This window comes from Globicephala melas, chromosome 18 (assembly GCF_963455315.2).
Source record: "Globicephala melas chromosome 18, mGloMel1.2, whole genome shotgun sequence".
Lineage (NCBI taxonomy): Eukaryota > Metazoa > Chordata > Mammalia > Artiodactyla > Delphinidae > Globicephala > Globicephala melas.
In genome coordinates this window covers 4226976-4252352 of record NC_083331.1, presented here as the reverse complement: position 1 = coordinate 4252352, position 25377 = coordinate 4226976, and the positions used below count along the sequence as shown (strand labels likewise).

At 43.9% G+C, this 25377-nt stretch overlaps 1 protein-coding gene across 6 annotated transcripts in view; it reads right to left on the bottom strand.

Annotated features, from left to right (window-relative positions):
- The window catches only part of WASF3 (WASP family member 3), a 90505-nt gene that overhangs the window by 32808 nt on the left and 32320 nt on the right, over nucleotides 1–25377 (bottom strand). For 5 of the 6 annotated variants that reach the window (XM_030882641.2, XM_060287755.1, XM_060287751.1 and 2 more), the window contains exons 2-3: nucleotides 23877–23971; nucleotides 6501–6643 (exon numbers count right to left, since the gene is read on the bottom strand). In XM_030882641.2, coding sequence (XP_030738501.2) covers nucleotides 6501–6633 — 133 coding nt within the window. In that variant the 5' untranslated portion in view covers nucleotides 6634–6643; nucleotides 23877–23971. Of the gene's footprint in view, nucleotides 1–6500; nucleotides 6644–14659; nucleotides 14804–23876; nucleotides 23972–25377 lie in introns of those variants that run through there. The other variant, XM_060287754.2, reaches the window with a different exon arrangement.

Below are 25377 nucleotides of genomic sequence, written 5' to 3'. Positions count from 1 at the left end.
ACCGTATGTGTGAGGTATCATTTTTATAATGATATATACAAAGCATTATCAATGATTTCCTGATTAATAAAAAAATTGTAATTTTTTTCCTTTGTGTTGTCCTGTGCTAAGTTCTCTATATGATCTTATTAGTATCATCAAATATAACCAAAAACTTTGGGGCAGGGGAGGCACCTAAGGTCTAACTCTTTTCCTTGTGACATACTCTTAAGAAAGGAAAGGGAAGACAGCTATAATCACAAGAACGAAGTGAAAGAAGTGGAAACCAGCCTGGGAGGTATTGAAGTGGATTTGCGTCATCCTTGGTACAAATGCCCTATTTCCTTTTTAAAGCAAATTATATTAAAATTACATTATAATATCAGTAGGAATTTGATTGCAAGACACTGTAATTTTTTTTTTTTTTTTTGCGGTACGCGGGCCTCTCACTGCTGTAGGCTCTCCCGTTGCGGAGCACAGGCTCCGACGCGCAGGCTCAGCGTCCATGGCTCACGGGCACAGCCGCTCCGCGGCATGTGGGATCTTCCCGGACCAGGGCACGAACCCGTGTCCCCTGCATCGGCAGGCAGACTCTCAACCACTGTGCCACCAGGGAAGCCCAAGACACTGTAATTTTAATTGAGCAACTAGCTGATAAGAACAAGAGCACTCAGATAATTAATCAAGGAAAACGATGAAAAAGCACTCCTGATTTAATGTTAATTGCTACACTAAACTGTCATTATTTGAAGAAAAAAATATCAATATTCCATTACTGGAAAACCAAGTGACACACTAATTTTTTTTCAATGAAGTAGAGTTGACTTACAATATTATTTTAGCTTCAGGTATAGAGTATAGTGATTCAGTATTTTTACAGATTATATACTCCATTAAAAGTTATTACAAGATAATGGCTGTAATTCCCTGTGCTGTACAATATATCCTTGTTGCATGTCTATTTTATACCTAGCAGTATGTATCTCTTAATCCCATACCCCTATCTTGCCCCTCCCAGTGGTTACCCCACTGGTAACCACTAGCTTGTTTTCTATATCTGTGAGTCTCTGTTTTGCTAGATACATTCATTTATTTTTTCGATTCCACATATAAGTGATATACAGTATCTTTTTCTGACTGATTATTTCACTAAGTATAATGTTCTCTAGGTCCATCCATATTGCTGCAAATGGCCGAATTTCATTCTTTTTTATGGCTGAGTAATATTCTACTGTATATATGTACCACATCTTCTTTATCCATTCCTCTGTCAATGGACATTTAGGTTGCTTCCATGTCTTGGCTGTAGTGAATAGTGCTGCTATGAACACTGGGGTGCATGTATGTTTTCAAGTTAGTGTTTTCATTTTTTCTGGATATAAACCCAGGAGTGGAAGTGCTGGGTCATATGGTAATTCTATTTTTAGTTTTTTGAGGAACCTCCATACTGTTTTCCATAGTGAATTCACCAATTTATTGATACATTCCCACCAACAGTGTACATATCCTCACTGACATTTGTTATTTGCAGACTTTTTGATGATGGTCATTCTGGTAAGTGTGAGGTGATATCTTGTTTTGATTTGCATTTCTCTAATAATTAGAAAAGCTGGATATATCACCCTCCCAGACTTCAGACTATACTACAAAGCTACAGTAATCAAAACTGCCTGGTACCAGCACAAAAATAAACACACAGATCAATGGAACAGAATAAACAGCTCAGAAATAAACCTACACACTTATGGTCAGTTAATCTACAACAAAGGAGGCAAGAATATACAATGCAGAGAAGACAGTCTCTTCAACAAGTGGTGCTGGGAAAACTGGACAGCTGCATGTAAAAGAATGAGATTAGAACATTTCCTCACACCATATACAAAAATAAACTCAAAATGGATTAAAGACCTAATTGTAAGATGTGAAACCATAAAACTCCTAGAAGAGAACATAGGCAGAACACTCTTTGACATAAATCACAGCCATTTTTTTCATCTGTCTCCTAAGGCAAAAGAAGCAAAAGCAAAAATAAACAAATGGGACCTAATTAAACTTAAAAGCTTTTGCACAGCAAAAGAAACCACTGACAAAATGAAGAGACAATCTATGGAGTGAGAGAAAATATTTACAAATGATATGACTGACAAGGGATTATTATCCAAAATATACAGACAGCTCACACAACTCAATATCAAAACAACCAACCAACCCAATCAAAAAATGGGCAGAAGACCAGAACAGACATTTTTCCATAAAAGACATACAGATGGCCAACAGGCCAAGTAACACACTATTAAGCAAAACCACTTTAAAAAGTGGCTTTCCTTCTCCCTCCCACTCCCCTCCCCACACCGTCACTCATATTAGAAGTTAGTAACACTCAAAGGAAAAAAATCTGAAAACTACTAAACACTAATTTTTTATTTTATTGGACAAAGCTTTGAAAGCTTTTGATACTTATTCTCTAATTATAAGGCTGTTCAAGTTACAAATTTCCTCTTCCTCATTTCTATGACTGTTCTTATACTCAATACCAATAGGCAACATTTTTTCATTGAAAAGAAACAATTCCCTGAAAAGCCTGGGAAATATCTAGTTCTGACAAAATTTCTGGCCCTTTAAAGTCAAGTGTCTAGTTTGGATGTAGTGGGAGCACTGTAACCGGTAAAAACCTAAAGATTTCCCCAAAGTTACGTAGAGTCACTGGGGCTTCAAAGGCCTATCTGGTACCAGGACCAGGTTCTCTTGTTTGATGTAAAGTTATTTAAACCTTCATGATGACCCTGAACTGTTCCCCCATAGATGTGATGAGAATCAGAACGATCTGGTGAATCGGGCCCTCAATTGCTAGTCTTCCTTTTTGGAAAAGACCAAAGAAACTCCTTCTGGCCCCTTGGTCTGTTCTTCCTTCCTTAGACCGACTAGAGAATTAGTTACTCTGGATTACGGCAGGAGGACAAGTCTGCTGCTCAGGCAGGTATGACCGCTCTAGGATCAAGGCAAATCCCTAAAGTTCCCCTTGGGATTCCCCCAAGACGGCCTTTGTAGACAAAGTCTAGCCTCCCTCTGTATCACTTATAGGAAGTTCAGATGACTGTACATCACCTGTCCTAATCTGGGAGTGGAGGCGCTGGGGCAGGGTGGGCAGGAGCCTACTGAATGACGGTCAGAAACTCAAAGGAATAAAAAAATAGACTCTGTTTTGACTTTATCTTGAAAATTCATCCTCAGTAATAGACGAATTTTAATATGACAGACTCATACTTTCCTAAAACTTCACTTTAAAAATAACTGATGAATGATTAGAAAATTAGAAAACAACACAAAAACTCTACTCAGTGCTCTGTGGTGACCTAAGTGGGAAGGAAATCCAAAAGGAGGGGATATATGTGTATGTATGGCTGATTCACTTTGCTGTACAGCAGAAAGTAACACAGCATTGTAAAGCCACTATACTCCAATAAAAATTTTAAAAAAGAAATCTATTTATGTCCAGGAAAAAAAGGAAAAAAACATTGTTTTATTGATTTATAAACATTCTTTTAAATTCTTATTTTCCTTAACAATTTTAGATCATAAAAATTTTTTTGCATATACCTTTTCTCATCTCCTGTATTTCCACTCAGTGGGAAGAAAAACCTACAAAAACTAAAGATTCACCCAAAATGTAGACGCCACTCATCATGTGCGAGAGTTTATGGCAGGTCATAATTGCATGTTGCCTATTGTATGACCATATTGACGTCAATTATATATGCTTTTGTAACTTCTAAGTGGGGGCCCAGTTGACTTTATTTGCTGTAGGCTGCACCTAGAGGAGCACCAAGTGAATAAACAGGAAAAAATAAATCACTGGTTATCAGTAATTTGCTGCTCCACCACCAATAAACAACCATCCTAGTTTTCTGAAGTTACACCCTTGGTTCTCACGCCCCCGTCCTCCCTGGGCGGCGAGCACGGGGCACCTGGGCACCTGTGAGGGTCTGCCGTGAACCGGCCACGCGGCTCCTTGACTGGGCGCGGGGCCATCAGTGCAACCCTCCTGCCTCGCCGGCCTGGGGCCTCGCTTGTGCCCAGTGCCTGTTTCTCTCCCTGCGCCCTCCTGCCTTTCTTCGTCCGCTGGCTTCCTCTAGCTCCTTGAGGCCTCCCTCTAGCTCCTTGAGGCCTCCCTCCACCCCCCGCAATAACCACGCAGGCCTGCGATGGCCACCGGGACCTCTCGGTCCTGGGCCACACCCCAGCGGTAGATCCCACGATAAACGAGCACACGCGCTGTGTCTTAGTTCAAACTTCCCGACAGAACATGACTGGCCCAGACAGGCTTTTCGATCCAGACACGCAGCATCTGACTTCGTAGGTCACCCCGATCACGATCCCTGCAGTGATTCCTAGCATCTTCTGTTCAAGCTCCCCCAGTGATTCTAGCAGAGAATCAGGGCTGAAGCAGGCTGACTGGGGTTGGACTGTGCTTGAGGCCAGGACCCATGCCTGGTCCACTCACGAGGCTAGAGCAGGATGTGTGTACAAAGTGTCACCACGGCTCCAGTGGTGCACTGTTTCCTACTGCTGCTGTAACGAATTTTCACAACTTCAGTGGATTAAAACAACACAAAATTACCATCTTACAGCTCTGGAGATCAGACGTGTGAAATGTTACCACGGGGCTGAAATCCAGGCGCTGGCAGAGCTCTGTTCCCTTGGAGGCCCCAGGGGAAGGTCCAGTTCCCAGCCTTTTGCAATGTACAGAGGCCACCTGCACTCCTTGGCTTGTGGCCTCTTTTCCTTTCTTCGGACCAGCAACGGTTGATGGATCCTTCTCACATCCTATCACTCTGACACTCCTTCCTCCCACTTAAAAGAGCCCCGGGATTACATGGGGCCACCAGACAGCCCAGGATAACCTCCTTCTCGTGAGGTGAGCTGACGAGCAGCCTTAATCCTCCCCTTGCCCGGTCACACAGCACATCTGCGGGTTCCCAGGGTGAGGATGCAGACATCCTCAGAGGGGCTGTGATCATTCTGCCTACACACGGACTCTACAGAACAAAACGTACCCTGCGGGTAGTTTCACTTAGAAGAGACTGTGGCCAGGCAGGCACCTCTGATGTAACCCTGCGCACGAGGCATGGTGTGATTATTAAAACCTCAACAGTTCATGTTGGTTTTCATCACTTAGACCTTATGCCAATAGACGTTTCAGCCATAAGAAAACAAGAGACTGAAAAAACATTCTCGTGGAGATATATGAATGCACACAGAAATACTTTCACCCTTCAATAATTCACAAGGTATCCTCCTGTAATTATACGAATTTATACATTTTGCCAACCACCACTACCAAAAATCAATTATAATTAGTTCAGATTCCAGAAGAAATCTATTTTGAAGCACATTTTAAGCAATTTCCAAATTACTTTTGTTTAGCCAATGATTATAGACATAATATATCAAAAATATACCAATAATGATGCGCTACAATTCTTCTAAAGAAAAAAAAACTCATCCATAGTGTTTCTTCTCCAAAACAAATAAAAGCACTTGAGTTGTTTTTAAAACCACTCTCCCCGGCTTGACGCGGCCAGGATGTGAAATTTCATGGAGGATTTTCTCATTATTAACAGAGGTTCTGAAAATTTAACTGTGAAAACCTGTCATCCAAAATGCAGTGTGAACCATCTAAACTGAAAAGGAGTGGGACGAAGTGAGAAAATAAGATCACGACGTAAATGTAAAAGTTAGGGAGAAAGACTGCAACTTCAAAAAGCTCTGAAGGAAAAGCATTTTCATGCATATGTGAGTCTTAAGAAATAGAATATTTCTTGGGTATTTCATATTCATGTTCAAAATTAGAGTAACAGGAAGTCCTCTCTTCCTTACGCTTGTGTTTGCTTATATTTCTATAATCTGTGTATGCAATGTGTACATGGCACTGCGTACGTGTAACCATCAGCTCATCTGCTGACCTCAATCTGGAAGTCAACACCTGCATTTTAACCTTCAGTAGGTTAAAATCAGCAAGTCTCACTAGCTTGGGGCTTTGATTCTTTGATTCATTTGGAATATTATTCAATCAACAAACATGTATTGAGCCTCTATTCTAACGCCGGGCATATCACAGGTGTGACCTAGTTTTCAATTCGTTACACTGAAAAATAATTAGTCCTGTCCAAGTTTAATGCATAATTCACATTTTTGAAAATGCCAATTATTTTATCCTCATTTTTAATAAGCTTTTAAAAATGAACACTACTTTAAATCTACACGTTTGGTGGTACCTAGTGACTTGTGAACTGGTCAATGCTAACTTCGTAACATGAAGCTGGTAGCAACAGACCAGTGAGGGGGCCACAGCTGATTGCATGCTGGGAAATTCAAGAGGGAGGGAGGGAGGCTCTCTCCTTCAAAGCTGCAGGCCTCTTCTCTGGACAATCACATAACTACTGAATTGAAATCAATTTGCTAGTTTGTTGAACTATGTCACTGGTAATCAGAAGAAAGGAGTCCCGAGGCAGGACACTCACTCAGACTGCTCAGCTGACGTATGATGGCGGCCAGGGTGCTGTTGGTCACACACTCGAGTTCACTGGGGATGCCCTCGGGCAGGGCTCCCCGGCACAAGTGCCGGGGTTCGATGTTCCTCTTCACTAAAGGCATGGCTCACAATCTGAAAATTAAAAAGACAGTTTTAAAAGCTCATATTCACGTTTTAACAAGCCTAGAGTTTCAACTCCCTGGAAAACTGACTCTTTTCCAGGAATCTGCATTATCCTGTCATTTCTATGTGAGAGAATCGGCTCAATATGCAACAGATGTTGAATTCCTTACGTGAATGCCATAGACTTCAGAGATATATGGACAGCACAATCCCACTTTTATAGAAAAGGGATGCACGCGAGATTTCCAGTGAAGCGTTAGCGACTGAATACATGCATTCTTACCCTCCCCCACTCCGCTAAAATGACGAGAGAGAGGAAAGGCACAAGCCCACACGTACTAAGAGAGGAAAGGACACAACAGCCCAAAACCACAGGCAGCGCTTACAGACTAGGACACAGGAAAGGCCGAACCTGGGCTGCCAAGGAGGGAGCAGGACGGAGCCCACCTACCTGGGCGAAGGGTCACCAGACACTCAGGAAAGCCTTCCCCGTTATCCTGGGAATTCAATCCACTTCTCTCCTCAAAAAGTACGTTATACATCCAATGACATCTCAACGTTTTGTTTAAGGAGGTATATAGAATTTCAAGCCTACCACCTATACAAATCTACTGCCCCCTACAGCAGGAGAAAACCCAGTGACTGGGACACACTGTCACCCTGACAGGGCGCCCACAAGGCCCAATTCACAGGAGCAGCACCAGAAAAGCCAAGGAGCCTGGTGGCGTCTGAGCAATTCTCGCTACGTGAGACAAATAATACCCTGTTCAAGGCACTGTTGCTGGGTGTTCTGTTACTGAATTAAATTTATTCCCAACTGGTACAACGGCTCACCTCAAGAAGCCGGAACTAGCGAGGCACACGGTAAATCTTTCTTTCCTTCCTCCCTTCTCCATTACCTCTGTTCACGCATCCCATAAACACCTGCTGAGCACTGACCCGACACCAGGCAGTGTGCAAGGTGACGAGGACCCCGTGGTGAGTGAGACAGACAAGGCCCCTTCCCGCCCCCCCGGGGAAGTGAGACATCGGTCCAACCGCCCAGGTCAGTGGACTCAGGCTATGAAACCCCCTGGGGGACCCTGGGCAGCCTCTCTGTGGACGTGACTGCTGAGCTGAAATCAGAAGGGTGGACAGGGGCTATCTCACAGGGCTCTAGCAGAGGGCGAAAGGTGGGGGCAGCTGTAGAGGAAAAGTTCTGCTCAACTGGCCAGTGTTTTTATCGACTATTTCCGCCTCTTGTCCATTAAGGGGCTGGTTGAGCACACCGACCACATCTTCCAACCCAAATACTACTTCATCCACCGACCTAGGTGCACAGCCTGTGGTACATCACTTCACCCCTCCATGCCTTCCTTTCCTCCCCACAAAACGGGGACAACGGGACCTACCTCACGGAGTGAGGACTTAATGCGTTATTACATAATAAACCACTTAGAACAGGGCCTGGCATATAGGGACACTCAAACAATGTGACTAATTATATTAATTTTATCATACCTCATATGTTGTTATGATGTTAATTCTGACTCTGATTATAACAATAAAAAAGGAACAGTTCACTGGTTGAAAATAAGGCTGAACCACAGAAGACGGATAACAATATCTACATTAAAATTATGTCTAAGAACATATATACACTACTATGTATAAAACAGGTAACTAATAAGAACCTGCTGTATAGCACAGGGAACTCTACTTCACTTTGCTGTCCAGCAGAAACTAACACAACACTGTAAAACAACTATGCCTCAACTTAAAAAAAAGGAAGGTAGAACTGCACGTAATCTCAACAGTCGTGGACCCATCAAACACTGAGCACCGACTGTGTACCGGCCCGATGCTGACGTCTGACACCTTCATAAATTCAAGTGGGAGACTGAGAGGTACCAAAGGAGAAGGGCCTGGAATTATCTAGAAACTGGAAGAAGTGAGGAGAAGCCCCCGACCCTTTCAACTGAAAGCCTGTGGGCCTCCTTCCGTGCAGACACTGCGGTGTCCACTGGGCAGGGTGGGTTTAACAGGCCTCATGATGCTCTCACTGGCCTTCCAAGGCCATCCCATTCCCCACTCCCATCCAGAGCATCAGACTGGGATGTCCCAAAGCCACATCACTGATGGGAGGATATCTGAGTCCTATTTGGGGGACTAGTTTGGGGAAGTCGGGCACCCAGAGGAACTGTTAGAGTCTGGTTCATCTCAGTGATGTCAGCCATACTTCTACATCCGTTCCTAAAATTGTTTTTCTTCATGTACACATACGCTGACATTAGGAAGACATGGGCACTGTCTCCCACCCCGTCCTTAAACATCTCATGATTATTAAGAATAAGAAAGGGACCAGGTGGTGACGAGAGAACCTTTATATGCATAAAGATAAACTAAAAATCTCCCAGAGTGCCAGAAAAAAGAAATGATGTCAAGGAAGAGGTACACATCCAAGGAAAGCGTGTTAAACTATGAAAATTCTAGATATACTAGTCTCTAGTCAAACGTGTAGCTATGATTTATGCCATTTCTTCCTGGGAGAATCAATTAGAGCAAGAGGCTGGTAACTAGTCATAATAAACTAGAAAATCTCCTAAGGAAAAAAAGAAAAATCATTAACAAACTTAATAAAAGCATAAAGTATAGGAAAGAAAAATACTGAGAACCAATCAGCAGAGACTGGAGAACTAGAAGGCAATTAGGCAACAGCAACTACCAGGTACATAAAGAGGCGGCGAGCACTGCGGGGGCGGGGCGGGGGTCGAGCTTCTACAGACGCAGGTGAGCAAGGGATGCGGATGGGACCGCAAGGCTCTGAACCCACCTGCTCAGGACGCTGCTCAGTGAGAACGGCCCACGTGTGAACTAGCTCTCGAGTAAGTTCTCACAAGAGGGTTGTACAAGGGCTTGGGGTAGACATGAGCTCGGAGCTGAGCGCCGACTGTGTATATAACATTCTCTTCCACGTGCATTTGTATTTATTCAAGATGGAATGTCCCTCCTTCCGCATATTTTTCGACCTCTGACAGCCCCAAAACTTGCCAGTCTGACACCCCCCGGCCCACCACCCGTATTTCTTTGGATCCGCCGTCGTTCAGATACACAAAATCCTAACTACACACGCACCCCGCAGACGTCCCCCCTGCACGTGCAAAGCAGGCCAAGCGGTCATCACGTCCCCCTCCTTCCCTGACTGGGTGGCTCTCCGACGTCAGATGTGCCGTCACGTCGTCGTCCTGGCGAATCTGGAGCTAACACTGCCGTTTCCCACAAGCCGTCCTGAAAACCACACCAGCCTTTTCGGAGCCTCCCCTGCCCTGCCGCCCTGCCCCGCCCCCGCTGAAGTCCTTCACGTTTACACCTGAGACACCCGCTCCGGCATCGGTGAGCTGCCTGGAGCCTCCGTGTGTCCCTAACAGACGTGCTGAAGGCGCCCACGCGAACACTCGCCTGTGATGCTATCAGGGCACAAAGGAGAAGAGCTTAAGTCTCTGCAGGGGCATTCACCACATCTTGTCTTTTCTGGATTCTCATGCTTCGACACCTGAGCCCAGGCTCAGCCTGCAGGGGCTGCCCCTCCCGGGACCGGCCAAATCCTGAACTCGCCTCACCCATCCAGCCCACCAGCACAGGGCCCTCGCCACCACCTCCACTGCTCCCAGCAGGCCACCTTCCACCTGCCCTAATCACCCGGGCGCCAGACACCAGGGGTGACCTCACACCCCAGAGCCCCTGAGATTATTCAAATGAGCTGCTCCTAAACCCGCTCACCCTGCCTCACCCGTGCCTCCGAGAAAATCCACAGTACAGGCTCCTTCCCCTGATCCCCCCCCACTCCCTCTGCCTCCGACGGCCCTGGTGCTTCCCCGTGGGGCCCCCGCCCCTGGGAGCGACTCACTCTCTTGTCAGTGGCAGTTGTCTCTGGATCCACTGGCTTCACTACACCTCGTGTTTCCTATTAACACACCATATTCTAAACAGTGAGAGGTCTGAGAAGGATTCAGAAGAGGCTGCGTTGTCAGACGCTCACACAGCTCCCCGCTTACTGTCCCCAGCACCCCGCAGAGCCGGTGTGCCTGCACTGGGCCAGCACAGACGGCGTCTCTCCCCGCAGGGCAGACCGTAAACTGCCCAGATTTCGGGGCTGAGTCTATCGACTCTGTTCCCCACAAAGCCCTTCACAGCCCACACCATGGCTCGAGCACCCCAATGATGCCTGCTGACCTCGTGCCCATATACATACACACGCATATGTCTATCTGCCCCTCCCTGGGCACCTGGCCTATTGTTCAGTATTTCAGCTCTAATTAATCCCAGCCTTCACTTCTCACTGTCATTATACCTAGATGTGGGGTTCCCGCACCTGTCTAAATACACAAGACAACAGAGAGAGAGGACATGCTGCCGTCTGTATAATTTTAGAAGAAGGGTTGCATTTCACAGATCCTTTTGAAAGTTCTAATCACCCAGCAATGACTTTTATGGCTTTCCTGTCAGTGTGAAGTACTCTAACAGATGTATTTTTTCCCAGACAGCCTTTATCTGACACGAATCCAGTTTTGAATAAATGGAAGCGCAAGGAAGAGGTAAAGAAGAAAATGTTGAGTCAATCGATTCTCTTGAAAACGCTTTGCAGTTACAGAAACAGACATGGAATGAGCGAATCCACCCAGTCACCAGCAAACAACTTCCATGCGCTTCACCAGCCCATCCCTGGAACATCCCAACCATGCTTCAAAGCCACCCTACGTGCTAAGAAAAAAATCTAACACTGCTAACCAAATGCTCAAGGACTATCCGAGGTAGCATGAGGTTTACTGCTAAGCCTGCAGTTTGTCCAACTTTTCTGGGAAATGTCTCAGTTTACAGACACAACCTGGTTCACGCAACTGTGGACTAGATTCCAAGGCACAACCAAAACCAGGCCAGGGTCCCTCCCCAGGAACCTGGAAGTGGGACCACGATGTCCAGATCAGTTGCTGCTCTTTGGAGCAGCAGAGATGGAGAACTCTTCACCACTTGAGAGGGAGGCTGACGGTCAGTCAGCAGCAAGAAATGAGAATGGGACAGCTGAGGGGAACCAGCAAAGACCAAACAGTGACGGGGCTCCCAGTGGCTCTGCCCAGGCTCCTGCAGACCTCAGCCAACCAGGACGGAACCTTCTCCTACACACCCACCCCGGGGTCGGACGTGCATCACGCAGGATGCCTCTTCCAGCCTCCTCTCCTCTTTTCACACAGGCACATCCCCCATCAAACTTTTGCAGATGGGATCCCATAAGGACACAGAATAATATAAGCGGACATTAGACTTTGATTTTTGTGTCACCTTTTCAAAATAACCCCGAGTCAGTGTGTACTAATTACACCTTCTGCGGGTTCCTTACAGGCCGTATGGAGGCTCGCGTGAAAACGTGTGCTGGGCAACAACATGTAAGATACTAATGATCTTATTACTTTAATATTAATATCACGTTCATTACTGAAATAAGATACTTAATATTTCCCATCCAATTTTGCTTATTGTACAATTAACCTAAACCTGAATTTTTCCTGTAATTTTACTCATTATGCAACTAAATGTCTGCAAACTGGCATTTAACTTCTCCAAGTAGTACTCTTGTGATTAAAGTCAAAGGATTAAAGAATTTCAGAACCATATCAATGTGTTTTCTACTTTCAAACTTTCCTATCTTCCAATAACGTATTTCACCTCTTTTTAGAATTCCATAAACTGAAACTCTTCCGTTTTCCTACAGCATCATTAATTGGAATGCTTCTTTTTCTTAAAAAAAATTATAGAAGCAATTCCACAGATGTTTAAAATAGTAAGAAGTTCTCAGAATGTCCCTTTCCACAGCCATTCCTGTCCATGTGAACCATCTGGAAGATCTCTTTCGGGCGAGCAGTCGACTTAGTAATACAAACACAATGAGTGGGTTTTTCCAGATATCCCACTGCTGGTGGTTTTCAGTTGAATTTCATTGTGTTCAGAGGACAGGCTTTGTCTGACTTTAACTCCCTTACATTTGCTGAGAATTGTTTTATGGCCCAGAAACCCACGATTGTGATCATTCCCCAGTTTATATTATGATTGTAGAAAGGGTTGATTGGATGCAGAGTGACTTAAAGAAAGTGCACTAAGTCCTTATTACATATTTAAAACTATATTACTGATAGCCCTGTCTGAGTGTATAAAACTGACAAAACTGTGATGGATTTCTGCCTCCACCCTGCAGCCATAGAGACTTCCTGAGGCTGGAGAACACGCACAGCTCAGGAACCTGACGGTGCTAATGATGCTTTCTTTTCTGCTCCCGACGTGCTGGTAACCTCTGCTCCGACTGCCACAGGCCTGGCAGTTACAGCGCAGCACGTAGCAGAGGAAATCACGCGCCCAGACTCTCCTGCACACAGCAGACTACACGTGTGCCTACTGCACATGTCTGGATTTTTAACCACATTGACTTGTATGTAGGAGTTGTGTCCTCAGAAAAAACGTGATCCCAGCACATGTGGCCCCATCCCTGCACCCACACAGAGCCAGTCCTCTGATTCCCACCATATTTCCCGCTGTGCCCCCTTTACTGTGAGGGGCAAGGACCGTGTCCGCTCCTCCCTGGCTTTACGGGACCCCGCCTGCCTGCTGACATTCCCCGGAAGGTACCCCCAACGCCGTCACATTCCCGCAGCCAGAGGAAGAGCCTGGGCCTCCTCAGCGCCCACCCTGTTCTGTGGTCTTCTAGAGCGACACTGCCTCACCTCTTTTACGTGAGCTTCAGAGGCAAGTCGTGATGAAGTCGGGGGGCGAAGTGGGGGAAAGACTGCATAAGTGTAACAGTTGTGTTTCACTGGGATAAATGTCTAGGCTTTGTTACTAGAACATGGTCTGTAGGCTCCTGCATGATGAGGGACAGAAAGGCGCAGAGGAACCGGAGGCCCTGGGTTCCAGGCCCAGTTCTGCCACCAGCACTGCGTGACCCTGTGCAGGTTTCTTAACCAAGGTGGGCCTCGGTTTCCTCCTCCGAAAAAACAGATTTGCTCTCACAGGGCCCCCGAGGGCTGGCGCGCTTTCTTTCCTTCCAGTTAGATATACAGCTGGCTTCCAGAAATATCCACATTGGATTCAAACTGTGCTCCAAACACCTTGTGCATTTTTATTATACTTTAGCCAATGGAAATACAAAGAATAAACATCAAAAATAAGACAAAATCCCTTTCCTGGAGGAAGTAATGGTTCAGTGAGAGAGGCAGGCATATCAATAAAGTTACAATCCAGGGTGACAAGCACTAGTTTAAGGTATTTCTCATACCTGGGAAATTAAAACACAACTGGAGGGCTTCCCTGGTGGCGCAGTGGTTGACAGTCCGCCTGCCGATGCAGGGGACGCGGGTTCGTGCCCCGGTCCGGGAAGATCTCACATGCCGCGGAGCAGCTGGGCCCGTGAGCCATGGCCGCTGAGCCTGCGCGTCCGGAGCCTGTGCTCCGCAACGGGAGAGGCCACAGCAGTGAGAGGCCCGCGTACCACACAAAAAAAAAACAAAACACACAACTGGAAAGACTCCACTGGGGGATGGGGAGGTCACACCGCTTCACCGACCCTGCAGCGCACGCTCGGCACACGGAGGCTACTCAGGAAACATCAGGTGGCGGAGGAATGCAGTTCGTTTCCAAGGGTTGGAAAGTATCATCTCGTTTTTGCTCAACAGCCTCAACAAGTAAATAATAAGTACCCCAGGGGAAAAAAGCAGATGTATGTCTGTGGAATAACATAGTGATATGAAACCCCTGTCAAGTGCTTATTTTTGGAGGACGCTCAGAGATAAGAAACGGTCGCTTGTCTTTTATGGGCTACAAAACATCACCTGGACATTTTTTCAGGTGGACGCTAACATCTGGTTCTAACTGAAAAGGCAGAGAGTAGAGGTCGAGGCTGAGATTCCTCTGCACCAGCGTGTTCACCACTGGCTCCTGTCTTGTTTTTGTCTGCTGTAGAAAGAAACCTCAAGGCCAGAAAAAGTGAAGAAAATAACCTACCACGAGTGGGATATGGAGAAGCAAGTGGTGAAGAGCATCCAGTAAGTGAAGAACAATCCGCGGTCTCTGCCCCGTCCTCCTCTCCTGGGCATCACGGGGGTGGCCATGGGGCTCAAGAAAGCTTCTCTTCTAGAACCTTCCACCAGTTATCTGCGTATCTATATTGAAATTGACTTTTAAGCTCTGTTATGTCCTTCTTTAGTTTGGACTGGTTTTTTTTTTCAATTTAAAGTGATGAAATAAAATTATTTTTAAGGCAGAACAAGAAAATGTTTAAACATAAAATTTTCTCTGCCATTTGAGCCACTACCCTCCCCCCCTCTTTAGTGTGCACTTTGCATCTGTATCACACATTATATTAACTGGATCCCCTTAAAGACACAGGAATGCCTGCTCACCCAAAAAAAGCAACTTCCTACTGGTGCCAGTGATGCAATGACTTAGGAATAACACTCCTTTCTCAATCCTGCAAGAGGTCACCGTGACCCACGACTCGCCTTGTTGGGCTCACAAACTGCCAATATGTTCCTCTGATGTATGACTCTTTGTCTCAAAAACTTACATAACATGTGCTTTGACCTCCGATGAGCAGAGTCTTCAGAGATTTCTAAAAGACTGCCTCCTGGTTTTAATCTTCAGGATGGCCTGAATAAAATTTTCTCTTTCTTTCTTAGATTGACTATTGATTAATTTTTCATCAACAAATTACTAAATTCCTTTTAGATGTAAACCGCTTTAAAAATATATTCGTATTTTATTTCTAAGTCATTTTATAGTGTCTTGGTATCCATATAATCAGACACTCAGTACATTTGGGACTGTAGGATATACTTTATATTTGAGCCTACACCTGTTTTCTATTTCTCTGTTGCACATGAAAGTTTATTCTGATTCACGTTACTAATCCAGGAACCTCAGAGATGCTTTCACCGGGAACTGCCTTCCTTCCCTGTTTTGACCAGCCAGACAAAACCAGCTACTTAAATAAACTTTTTTTAAGATAAATGGAACCTGGGAGATCTAGACTGTAAAATAATCCCAGTCACTCCCAAAAGCTTCATTCTAGAGTAAAGGGGGAAAATCACTAGTAAAATGGATGAAAGTACAAATCACTTATTGAATGAAGGTCTTATATGCAAAACATACAAAGAACTCTCAAAACTCAGTGATAAAACTACCCAATTAAAAACATGAGCAAAATATATGAACAGACACTTCACAGCAGACAGACAGATGGCAAATAAGCACCTCAAGGACATTTCACACCATCAGTCATTAACCATGAAGGAGATGCAAATTAAAACCACAAGGAGATAGCACTGCACACCTATTAGAATGGCTGAAGGCAAAACCACTGACCACACCAAACATCGGTAAAATGTAGAGAAACCAGAACTCTCTGCTGAAGGGGATGTAAAACAACCCAATCACTTTGGAAAACAGTCTGGCAGTTTCTTAAAAAGTTAAACGCACACTTATCAGAATGACCCTAGGAACCATTCCACTCCCGGGAATTTATGCAGAAGAAATAAAAGCATATGCCCAGGGACTTCCCTGGTGGTACAGTGGTTAAGACTCCCAGCTCCCAATGCAGGGAGCCTGGGTTTGATCCCTGGTCAGGGAACTAGATCCCACAGGCATGCCGCAACTAAGGAGCCCGCCTGCCGCCACTAAGACCCAGCACAACCAAATAAATAAATTAATTAAAAAAGAAAAAAAAGCACATGCCCACACAAAGACCCGTACATGAATGTTCATACAGCTTGATTTGCAAAAGCCAAAATCAACCCAAAAGAGAAACGACCCCAAAACCCATCAACGGGTGAATGGATAAACAAACTGCACTGTTTTTTTTTTTTTTTGGGGGTACGCGGGCCTCTCACTGTTGCGGCCTCTCCCGTTGCGGAGCACAGGCTCCGGACGCGCAGGCTCAGCGGCCATGGCTCACGGGCCCAGCCGCTCCGCGGCATGTGGGATCCTCCCGGACCGAGGCACGAACCCGTGTCCCCTGCATCGGCAGGCGGACTCTCAACCACTGCGCCACCAGGGAAGCCCAACAAACTGCACTTCTTAGCAACAACGTGGAACGAATTACTGATACGGGAAACAACAAGGATGAATCTCGGATGGTTATGCTGAACAAAGGCCAGACAAAAAGAGTACACACTGTAGGGTTCCTCCTATGTAACTATGATACTGTGATTTATAATAACAAATACGTATTCTGTCTTCATCACCACTAATGGCACAGAGCTCCTAAAACTTAGAATTTCCTAAGTGATAAGAGCTATAAAGGGGTCTTTTGACACAAACCAACCCCTTTGAACCACACTTGCGTATGTTAATGAAGTGACTTCCGGACCTTCCCTAAGGATGGGGGCTGGTTGCCAGGGGAACCAACCCAGTGATTAGAAGGTTGGAATTTTCAGTCCCACCCCCAGACCTCTGGGGAAAGGAGAGGGGCTGGAAACCATGTTCAGTCACCCACCGCCAATGATCTAACGAATCGTGCCTGTCATGAAGTCTCCAGAAACCCTCCAAAAGGATGGGGTTCAAGAGCTTCTAGGCTGGTGAACCGGATGCATCCACGTGCCAGAAGGGTGGTGCACCCCAAACTCACGGGGTTCTGTGTCTCATCATCGAGCCGCTCACTCATATCCCTGAAGGTCCTTCGCAACGGCCTGGTCGTCCATCTAGTGGGTAAACTGGTTTCCTGAGTTCTGTGCACCATCAGGCCCAGACAGGGGTCACGGGAACCTTGGATTTACAGCCACTCGGCCAGAAGTGCAGGTAACAAAGGAAGCTGGGGGGCTTGGCTGGGGGGATCTTGTGGGACAGGCCCTTCACCTGTGGGATGGGTGCTCTCTCCACCAGATAAACGTCAGAACTGAGTTGAACTGCAAGCCACCTGGCCGGTGTCACCAAACTGCTTGCCGTGGGGACACTACATGCCTGGTGTCAGAGTGAAGAAGCAGGAGACACACAGAGGACTGCTTTTCCTTTACAGTAACATTCTGGAAACGCACACCAATCTCACGACAGAGAGCAGATCCGTGCTTGCCTGGAGGTGCGGGAGAGACGGTGGGGAGTGGGGAGGGTGACAAAGGCCGGAGGAACCTTCCATGGGCGACAGCGTGCGCGCTCACGGCTGCGTGCACAGGTCAGAACTCACCAGACTGCACCTTTCAAACATGCATCATTTACTGTTGGCCAGTTACGCCTTATTGAACGAAGGTCTTATATGCAAAACATACAAAGAACTCTCAAAACTCAATAATAAAACTATCCAATTAGTTTAAAAACTGGATCCGTGGGGTTGGATAAGAGATAAGAGCAGAATACAAATTGGGAGATGCCTGGAAAATTATTTCATATTTAGATTTTGACACGATGGTCAGGGAGAAAGAATTACTGTGAGCCACAGACACGGGACGAAAGACCACGACAGAAAAAAAACAGAAAAAGATAAATTTAGCAACTCGTCAGGCGCCACAGTTAATGGCTCGATGAATACAGCAAACGGAAATGCTAACTCACTTCCTAGGAAAAGTTTTCCTCCTACAGAGTTCCATCCTCCAGAGTGGATGTGTCCCCGCTCCACCATCAGGGATGGGCAGTGCAAACAGTGAGCACAGACAGCCGTCCTGAAAGGGGCCTGGGCCTGGCACAGCAGCCGAGCAAGCCAGACCAGCGAGCAGAACCCAAGTTCTTCAGGAGCTCAAGCCCACTACACCCCAGTCCTCACCTCCAAGATGGAAGCAACGCCTGCCTGCTCCCCTCCGAGGGCTCCGATGAGACCTCTGATGACGTGGTACACCAAGGCCACAAACAGCGTAAAGCGGATCCCAAACCCCAGATGCTACCCCTGTGAAGGAATCCGTGCTTACCTGACACATTAGAAAACGAACTCTGTACCTCCCTTTTCCCGTTAGCTGGACAAGGAGGGGAAGAATGGTTTAGCAGCACCACAGTCAGGCTGCGATCACACTGAGATGCGTAGGAAAGGCTCACAAGCTGCTCAACGCGATGTTATTGTCACTATTTATGACCCCCACTAAGTATCTGTTACATGAATGCCCTTTTAAATAAAACTGAAACTGTCAGCTTCTTATTCAAAGTACAATAAACATAGGACCCATGGACACTTTCTAAACACAACATTAAGCTGAGTGAACACTGCGTTATTTTCATAACATGAAACACGTGAATAAACCCTCAGAAGCTATAACCATCCAGAGTGGCTTTAGCACTTGTGAGGGTGAACTGATCTCAGAGAATCTTCAGGGACTCAGACTCTACCTGTATGACCTATGACCTCAAGGTTTAATTCTCAAAAGCCTCTAGTTTTTGTTTCTATTTACTCGACCATAAATTGAAAGTCTTCTTGAAGATTAGGCAGCATCTCCTCTTCTTGTTACGAAAGATGCAGCACTTATTTTTCTCTGTCCTACTCTTTTGCACCAATTACTTGAGAACAACGTTCACCAAACAAATTAATGAAGCAAATCCAAAATGCGTTAAAAATAAATGTAAGCTCCTAGAGGAAACAACAAATTATAAGATACAAAATTAGATCATTTACCAAGTGTGTAAAGAAAACACTAACAGCAGAGCCTGAAATATCCACTTGGACCATATGGAGCTTCCACTTTTGTTGGTCAAAAATAGCCACACGTTGGCAACTCATACGAACGACATCCTGAAATAAGGTCAAAATAGCAGAAAAGCTGTAGAACCTACCAACTGTTCCCTAGCAGACACGCTACAGATCTTGAGCCTGTATTTTTAGAAACCAAAAGCATCCTGGTGGCAATATTTTTGGCAACTAGAAGCTGCGTTCATGAAAGATAGTTAAGATAAACTGAATGGTTATTTTAGTTAACCACTCCCAACTGTTGGCACTATGCAAGTACCAGAGAAATACTAGTAAAATATCTAACATTTGCAACACTTGGTCTCAAAACATCAAGCCTGGCACCCTATCGGCTTCATTCTTCTCAACACAGTCCAACAGGTGAACCGTGACCATTCGGGGTTTCTAGTTCACCTTATAGAAAATCAACCAAAGAAACAAAATCATAAAGCTAACGATGGTAACCCCGTTACAGGTGATAAAGGGGAACATTTTACATACCTGAGCATTTTATTATATACGTTATGTCATTTACACCCCACTACAACCTTATGGGTTGGCACTGCCCTCGCTTAACAGATAAAGAACTCAGGGCTCAAAAATTAACTTATCCAAAGTGACATGATTCATAAGTAGAAGAACTTAAACTCAAAACCAGTTCTGCCACATGCCGTGGAGTGGCTGGGCCCGTGAGCCGTGGCCGCTGAGCCTGCACGTCCGGAGCTTGTGCTCCGCAACGGGAGAGGCCACAACAGTGAGAGGCCTGCGTACCGCAAAAAAAAAAAAAAAAAGTTCTGGTGGGTGCCAAAGTCTTATGATGTTTCTGCAACTAAGACCCTCTACCAGCATCACCATCCGAGGGTCCACGGTCTCTCAGATGCTCTGAGGAATATTTTCAATGTTTTCAGCAGCTTATCAAGATTATTATCCTCCTTTTACAGATAAGGGAAATGAGGATCAAGGATTTACGTGGATTTTGCTCGAAAGCTTAATTAAGCCTCTATGTTTTTAGCATTTGGACCCAAGATCTTCCGTAACTTCTAAATTTACACTCGTCCCCTGTGCTATACCAAGTACCGAGCACCAAGTGACAGGGCCGGTAACATGTAATGAAATGCACACAATTATTAAATTTGTTTAAGATTTGTAAGTATTCTACTTAGGCCGAAAAACAATTTCATTGCAAGAGACTTAGAAATGATTCCAGTAAAACCACCCAGAGATGCTGTCCTGTCATAATTCTCCCAGACAATTGGGACCACGACTCAAGATTCCCTCAGCCCCACACTGCCAACCACCGCAAAAATGAGCAAGTACTTGGAAATTACATAGCAGCCATTAAAAGGCACAATATGTGTCTTATATTATTACACAAAACACGTCTGTATAGTCTAAGAACTGTTAACTCCTCCAAAGTTAAGTGAGGGTTGTAACAGATTTAACAAATAACGTTGTTTGCCCTCACAAAATTTTAGAGGACATCTTTATATTGTTTCAGATAGCCTTCTTCTTTAACTTAAAAAACAAAAGCTATTTAATGAAGTTTAAACCAATGTGTAACTTTTAAATACTACACGTGGCTTTCCAGTTATATCAACGGAAAGAAGAAGATGCTGAAATAAGACTCTCACAATAGATTATGCTGACTTTTAAAACTTTAAAGAACAGTAATTTAAACCCACAAGTGATATAAATGTTGCCTTGCTTTTATGATTTTCAGATCATGACCACAGAACCCAAAATGTAGTAGATTTTATGTGCTGGCATTCAACAGCTATTCCCCAACTCCTGCTCTCCCTTCTATATCACAGAGGCTGGCAGGCTAAAGCAACATTTCTCAGGCCCCTTGCTAGGGGAGTTCTAAATTTGCTTTTGCTTCTTTCCCTAACCATATGCCTTTTACTTCTTTTTCCTGCTTTATTGCACTGGCTAGGACAATTCTGAGTAGGAACGCTGAGTGACTAGCCTTGCTCCTAATGTCAGGCAAAAGCATTCAGTCTTTCACCCGTAATTGTAATATCAGCTGTAGGTTCTTCATAGACAGCTTTTATCAAGTTCAGGAAGCTCCCTTCTACTCCAACTTTTTTGAGAGTTTCCTTCTGTTCTTAGTTTTCTGAGTTTTTAATCATGACCGGATGATGAATACTGTTAAATGCTTTTTCTACATCTATTGAGTTGATCATAGGGGTTTTAAAAATTCTGTTGTTTAGTTTGTTGATATTGTGAATTATTCCTGCATTTCTGGAATAAATGGTCCTTGGGCATGATATATTACCCTTTCTATATAAACTGTATTTAATTTGTTAATATTTTGTGGCGAAATGTCCGTTTTTTGTATCAGAGTAATACTGACCTCATAAAATAGTGTTCCTTTCCTTCTGTTTTCTGAAGGGTTTGTATATAATTGGTATTATTTCTTTCTTAATAGGTTGGCAGAATTCACCAATGAGACCATGTGGGCTCAGAGCTTTCTTTTGGGGACAATTTTTAACTACAAATTCAATTTCTTTAATAAAGAGCTATACAAGTTACCCATTTCTTTTTTTTTTTTTTTTTTAAGATTTTTTGATGCGGACCATTTTTAAAGTCTTCATTGGATTTGTTACAATATTGCTTCTGTTTTATGTCTTGGCCTTTTGGCTTGCGAGGCACATGGGATCTTAGCTCTCCAACCAGGATCAAACCCGCACCCCCTACATTGGAAGGCAAAGTTCTTAACCACTGGACCGCCAGGGAAGTCCCTATCCATTTCTTCTTGAGTGAGGTTTGGTAGGTTGTATCTTTGATGGAATTTGTCCATTTATCTAAGTTATCGTATGTATTAAGTGGCTCATAATATTTCCTTATCTTCCTATTAATATCTGTAGGATCTAGATTGATGGTCTCTCTTCTCTCTCTTTTTCCTGATCACTATGACTACAGGTTTGTCACTTTTATTGATCTCATCAAAGAAACAGCTTTTGGTTTCACTGATTTTTCTCCTATTTTTTTTTCCTGTTTTTTATTTCATTGTTTTCTGCCCTTATCTTTATTATTTTCTTCCTCTGCTTGTTCTGGGTTTAATTTGCTCTTTGCCTTCTAGTTTCTTTTCTTTTTTTAATTAATTTTTTTGAAGTATAGTTGACTTACAATGTTGTGTTGATTTCTGCTATACAGCAAAGTGATTCAGTTATAAATATATATATTCTTTTTCATATTCTTTTCCATTATGGTTTATTACAGAATATTGAATATAGTTCCCTGCCTTCTAATTTATTTTCTTTTCTAACATCTTTATTGGAGTATAATTGATTTACAATGGTGTGTTAGTTTCTGCTGTATAACAAGGTGAATCAGTTATACATATACATACATCCCCATATCTCCTCCCTCTTGCGTCTCCCTCTAACCCTCCCTATCCCACCCTCTAGGTGGATATAAAGCACTGAGCTGATAAAGTAAAAGTTTATATTATTGTTTCAAAACTTCTGTTTTCTAATATAAGCCTTTAACACTATAAATTTCCCTTTGAAGTACTGCTTTAGGCACATCCCATAAATCTTGATATGTTATATTTTCATTTTCATTCAAGATATTTTCTGATTTCCCTTGTGACCTCCCCTTTGACCCGTGGGATCTTTATAATGTGATGTTTAATTTCAAAATATCTGGTGATTTCCCAAACATCTGATACTGATTTCTAGCTTAATTCTGCTGTGGTCAAAGAATTCAGACATACTCCTGGAAAATTACCTGTAACATGAAAGTATGGGAATCAACATCAGTTTTTTGACAGGAAGTTACTGGAGTGCCAAGGTCAAGGTGAGGCAGGATTAGAGGTCAAGGCTTCTGGCGTGCCCCACACACAGATATCAAGAGTAATACGTTCTCTCTCAATACCAACTCAGAACCAAGACTTGTTATTCTCCCTCTACCCTTAATGCAAAAAAGGACAATTCCACAAACATCAAGTGATTTTTTTCACTCTGTAAAGCAGGCAAGACAGACGGCAGAATTTTGTACAGAAGGAAAGTGAGGTTCCGAGCAGGACCTGCCTTCCTAGTACACCATCCTCGTTACTCGAGGCATTCCTCAAAGATAGGGAAATACAGGTCATTTAAACCCGTAAATAATTCAAAACCTCATTTGAGCCACTGTTGGAATCACCACTTCACTTCAGAGTGAGTTACAGTAACACCTGAGGAGGTTTAAGTCTTATCATCTTGGCTTCTCATACCCACTCGTTATTAACAAGATCCAAAAAATAATGAACTGGTTAAACGTCAGGAAACAGAAAGTAAATGGGCAAGATATATGGGGGGGGAAATGAGACCCCAGTTTAATGAGTCAAAAACTGCATATCCATACTTGTTCACTTAAAAATTAATAGGAAATGAATATATCAAATTATAGTTTTTCTCTTTCAACCTCTCACTGTTGATTAGGACCAAAAGCTCTAAAATATTATCTGCTGTTAATATTTATATATTAAAATATATTGATATTTTGAAACACTAACATATTTTATCCTACTCCATTTCAAATTCTAAACTATAATGTTATAGAAATTAAATGGCTTTAAGGGTAAAAGGCACACAGTCTTACCGTGTAACTGTTGACTTATGGGTTGCAGAAATGTCGCTCAGGTAGCATCACCACTTTGGCTCAGATATCAGTAGTAACAGCAATCAAAATTAAAACTAAGAAGAAAGAAAAAAAAAAAAATTAAGTACCGGCAAGCAAAATGCATTCACGTCTCCAAGAAAGTCTTAAATTCAAATTTCACATTCCAATAATTTCGTCAAGGGAGCTCTAGTCCCAGAACTAGTTCTTTTTAAGTTAGTTTAAGCAGGGAGCTAATAAGGCATGTGAATTCTGGTATAATTCCCACTCTCTATCCTGGAATAAGCTCTGAAATTAACTTCAAGGTATCTAGTAAATAACAGCCGAAGGGAAGAAAAACAAAAAAGCCCAGTATACCACAGGTCTATTCAACTGAACTGCTTACACACATTTTAGGTTTGTGACCGCCCACAATTAACTGAATACAGATCATTTGCATAAGAACACAAGTCAATAAAAATCTTGGTGATCACTTCACAAATATTTTAATAGTACACGTGGGGATAAAACAGTAACGACGACGTAAAACCGGCTGAATTGACCCTAGAAAGTGTTTCCAGGATAACTGATATTAACAGCAAGCCTACAGAGTTATCTGAAGATAAACACTGTTTGTGGTACCAAAAATATAGTACAGTTTCCTACCCAAATAGAGTTACCATTCACTTAGGAGAATACATTTAAGAAACATGTAGAGAACAAGCATTCGTTCATTCGGCAAAACATTTCTAAGCATCTTGCGTAAGCTGGCCCGCCTTTAAACCCTGCAGACACAAAAATGACTGAGAAAACGCCTGCTCACGAAAGAACTGAGTCTTGCAAGGGTGACTGATGCGCGTAGATAATTATAATACAACACAGTAGATTCAGGAAAGAGCAGGGCAGCCCAGAAGTGGGCTGGGGTATAGCAAAAGCTTCGTGGGAGGTCAAGGAAGGGTGGGGGGAGGGGGAAAGGCCGTGCAGGCCCTGGAAAGGAGGGGGTGTGATGTCCGTAGGAAAGGAAAGCAACTTGAAGTCTAGAAGGGACTGTCTGGCTGTGCGTGAATTGTATGTGGGCCAGTGGATAACGAGAATGTCCACAGTTAAGACTGTCACCATCCTTTTGAAAGTGTGAAAAAAAAAATAGGAAGGTCATTCGATAATACTACACATGTCCTCCTACTTTGCTCAGTTAAAATTAAAAGCAGCACATGATTTTCTCTCCCTTCCTTCGGAGCGGCTGGACAGCACTTGATGATGCAAAATGCAAAAGTGACTCTTTCCTGTCGTTTGCAGAAGTGATCATCCTATTTCCAAATACAGAGAAGCATCCCTGGGCTTTAGATTATCCAGGCCAAATTTCACCTGAACCAGATCACCTTATTTGCATGATTTTGAAAGTAACCAGCACTATGTGACTATACAACTAACTGTACCTAAGGGCAATCCAAACGTGTGTGCCCTGGACGCCCCTTCACATTCGCAATCACGTGTTAACTCTTCC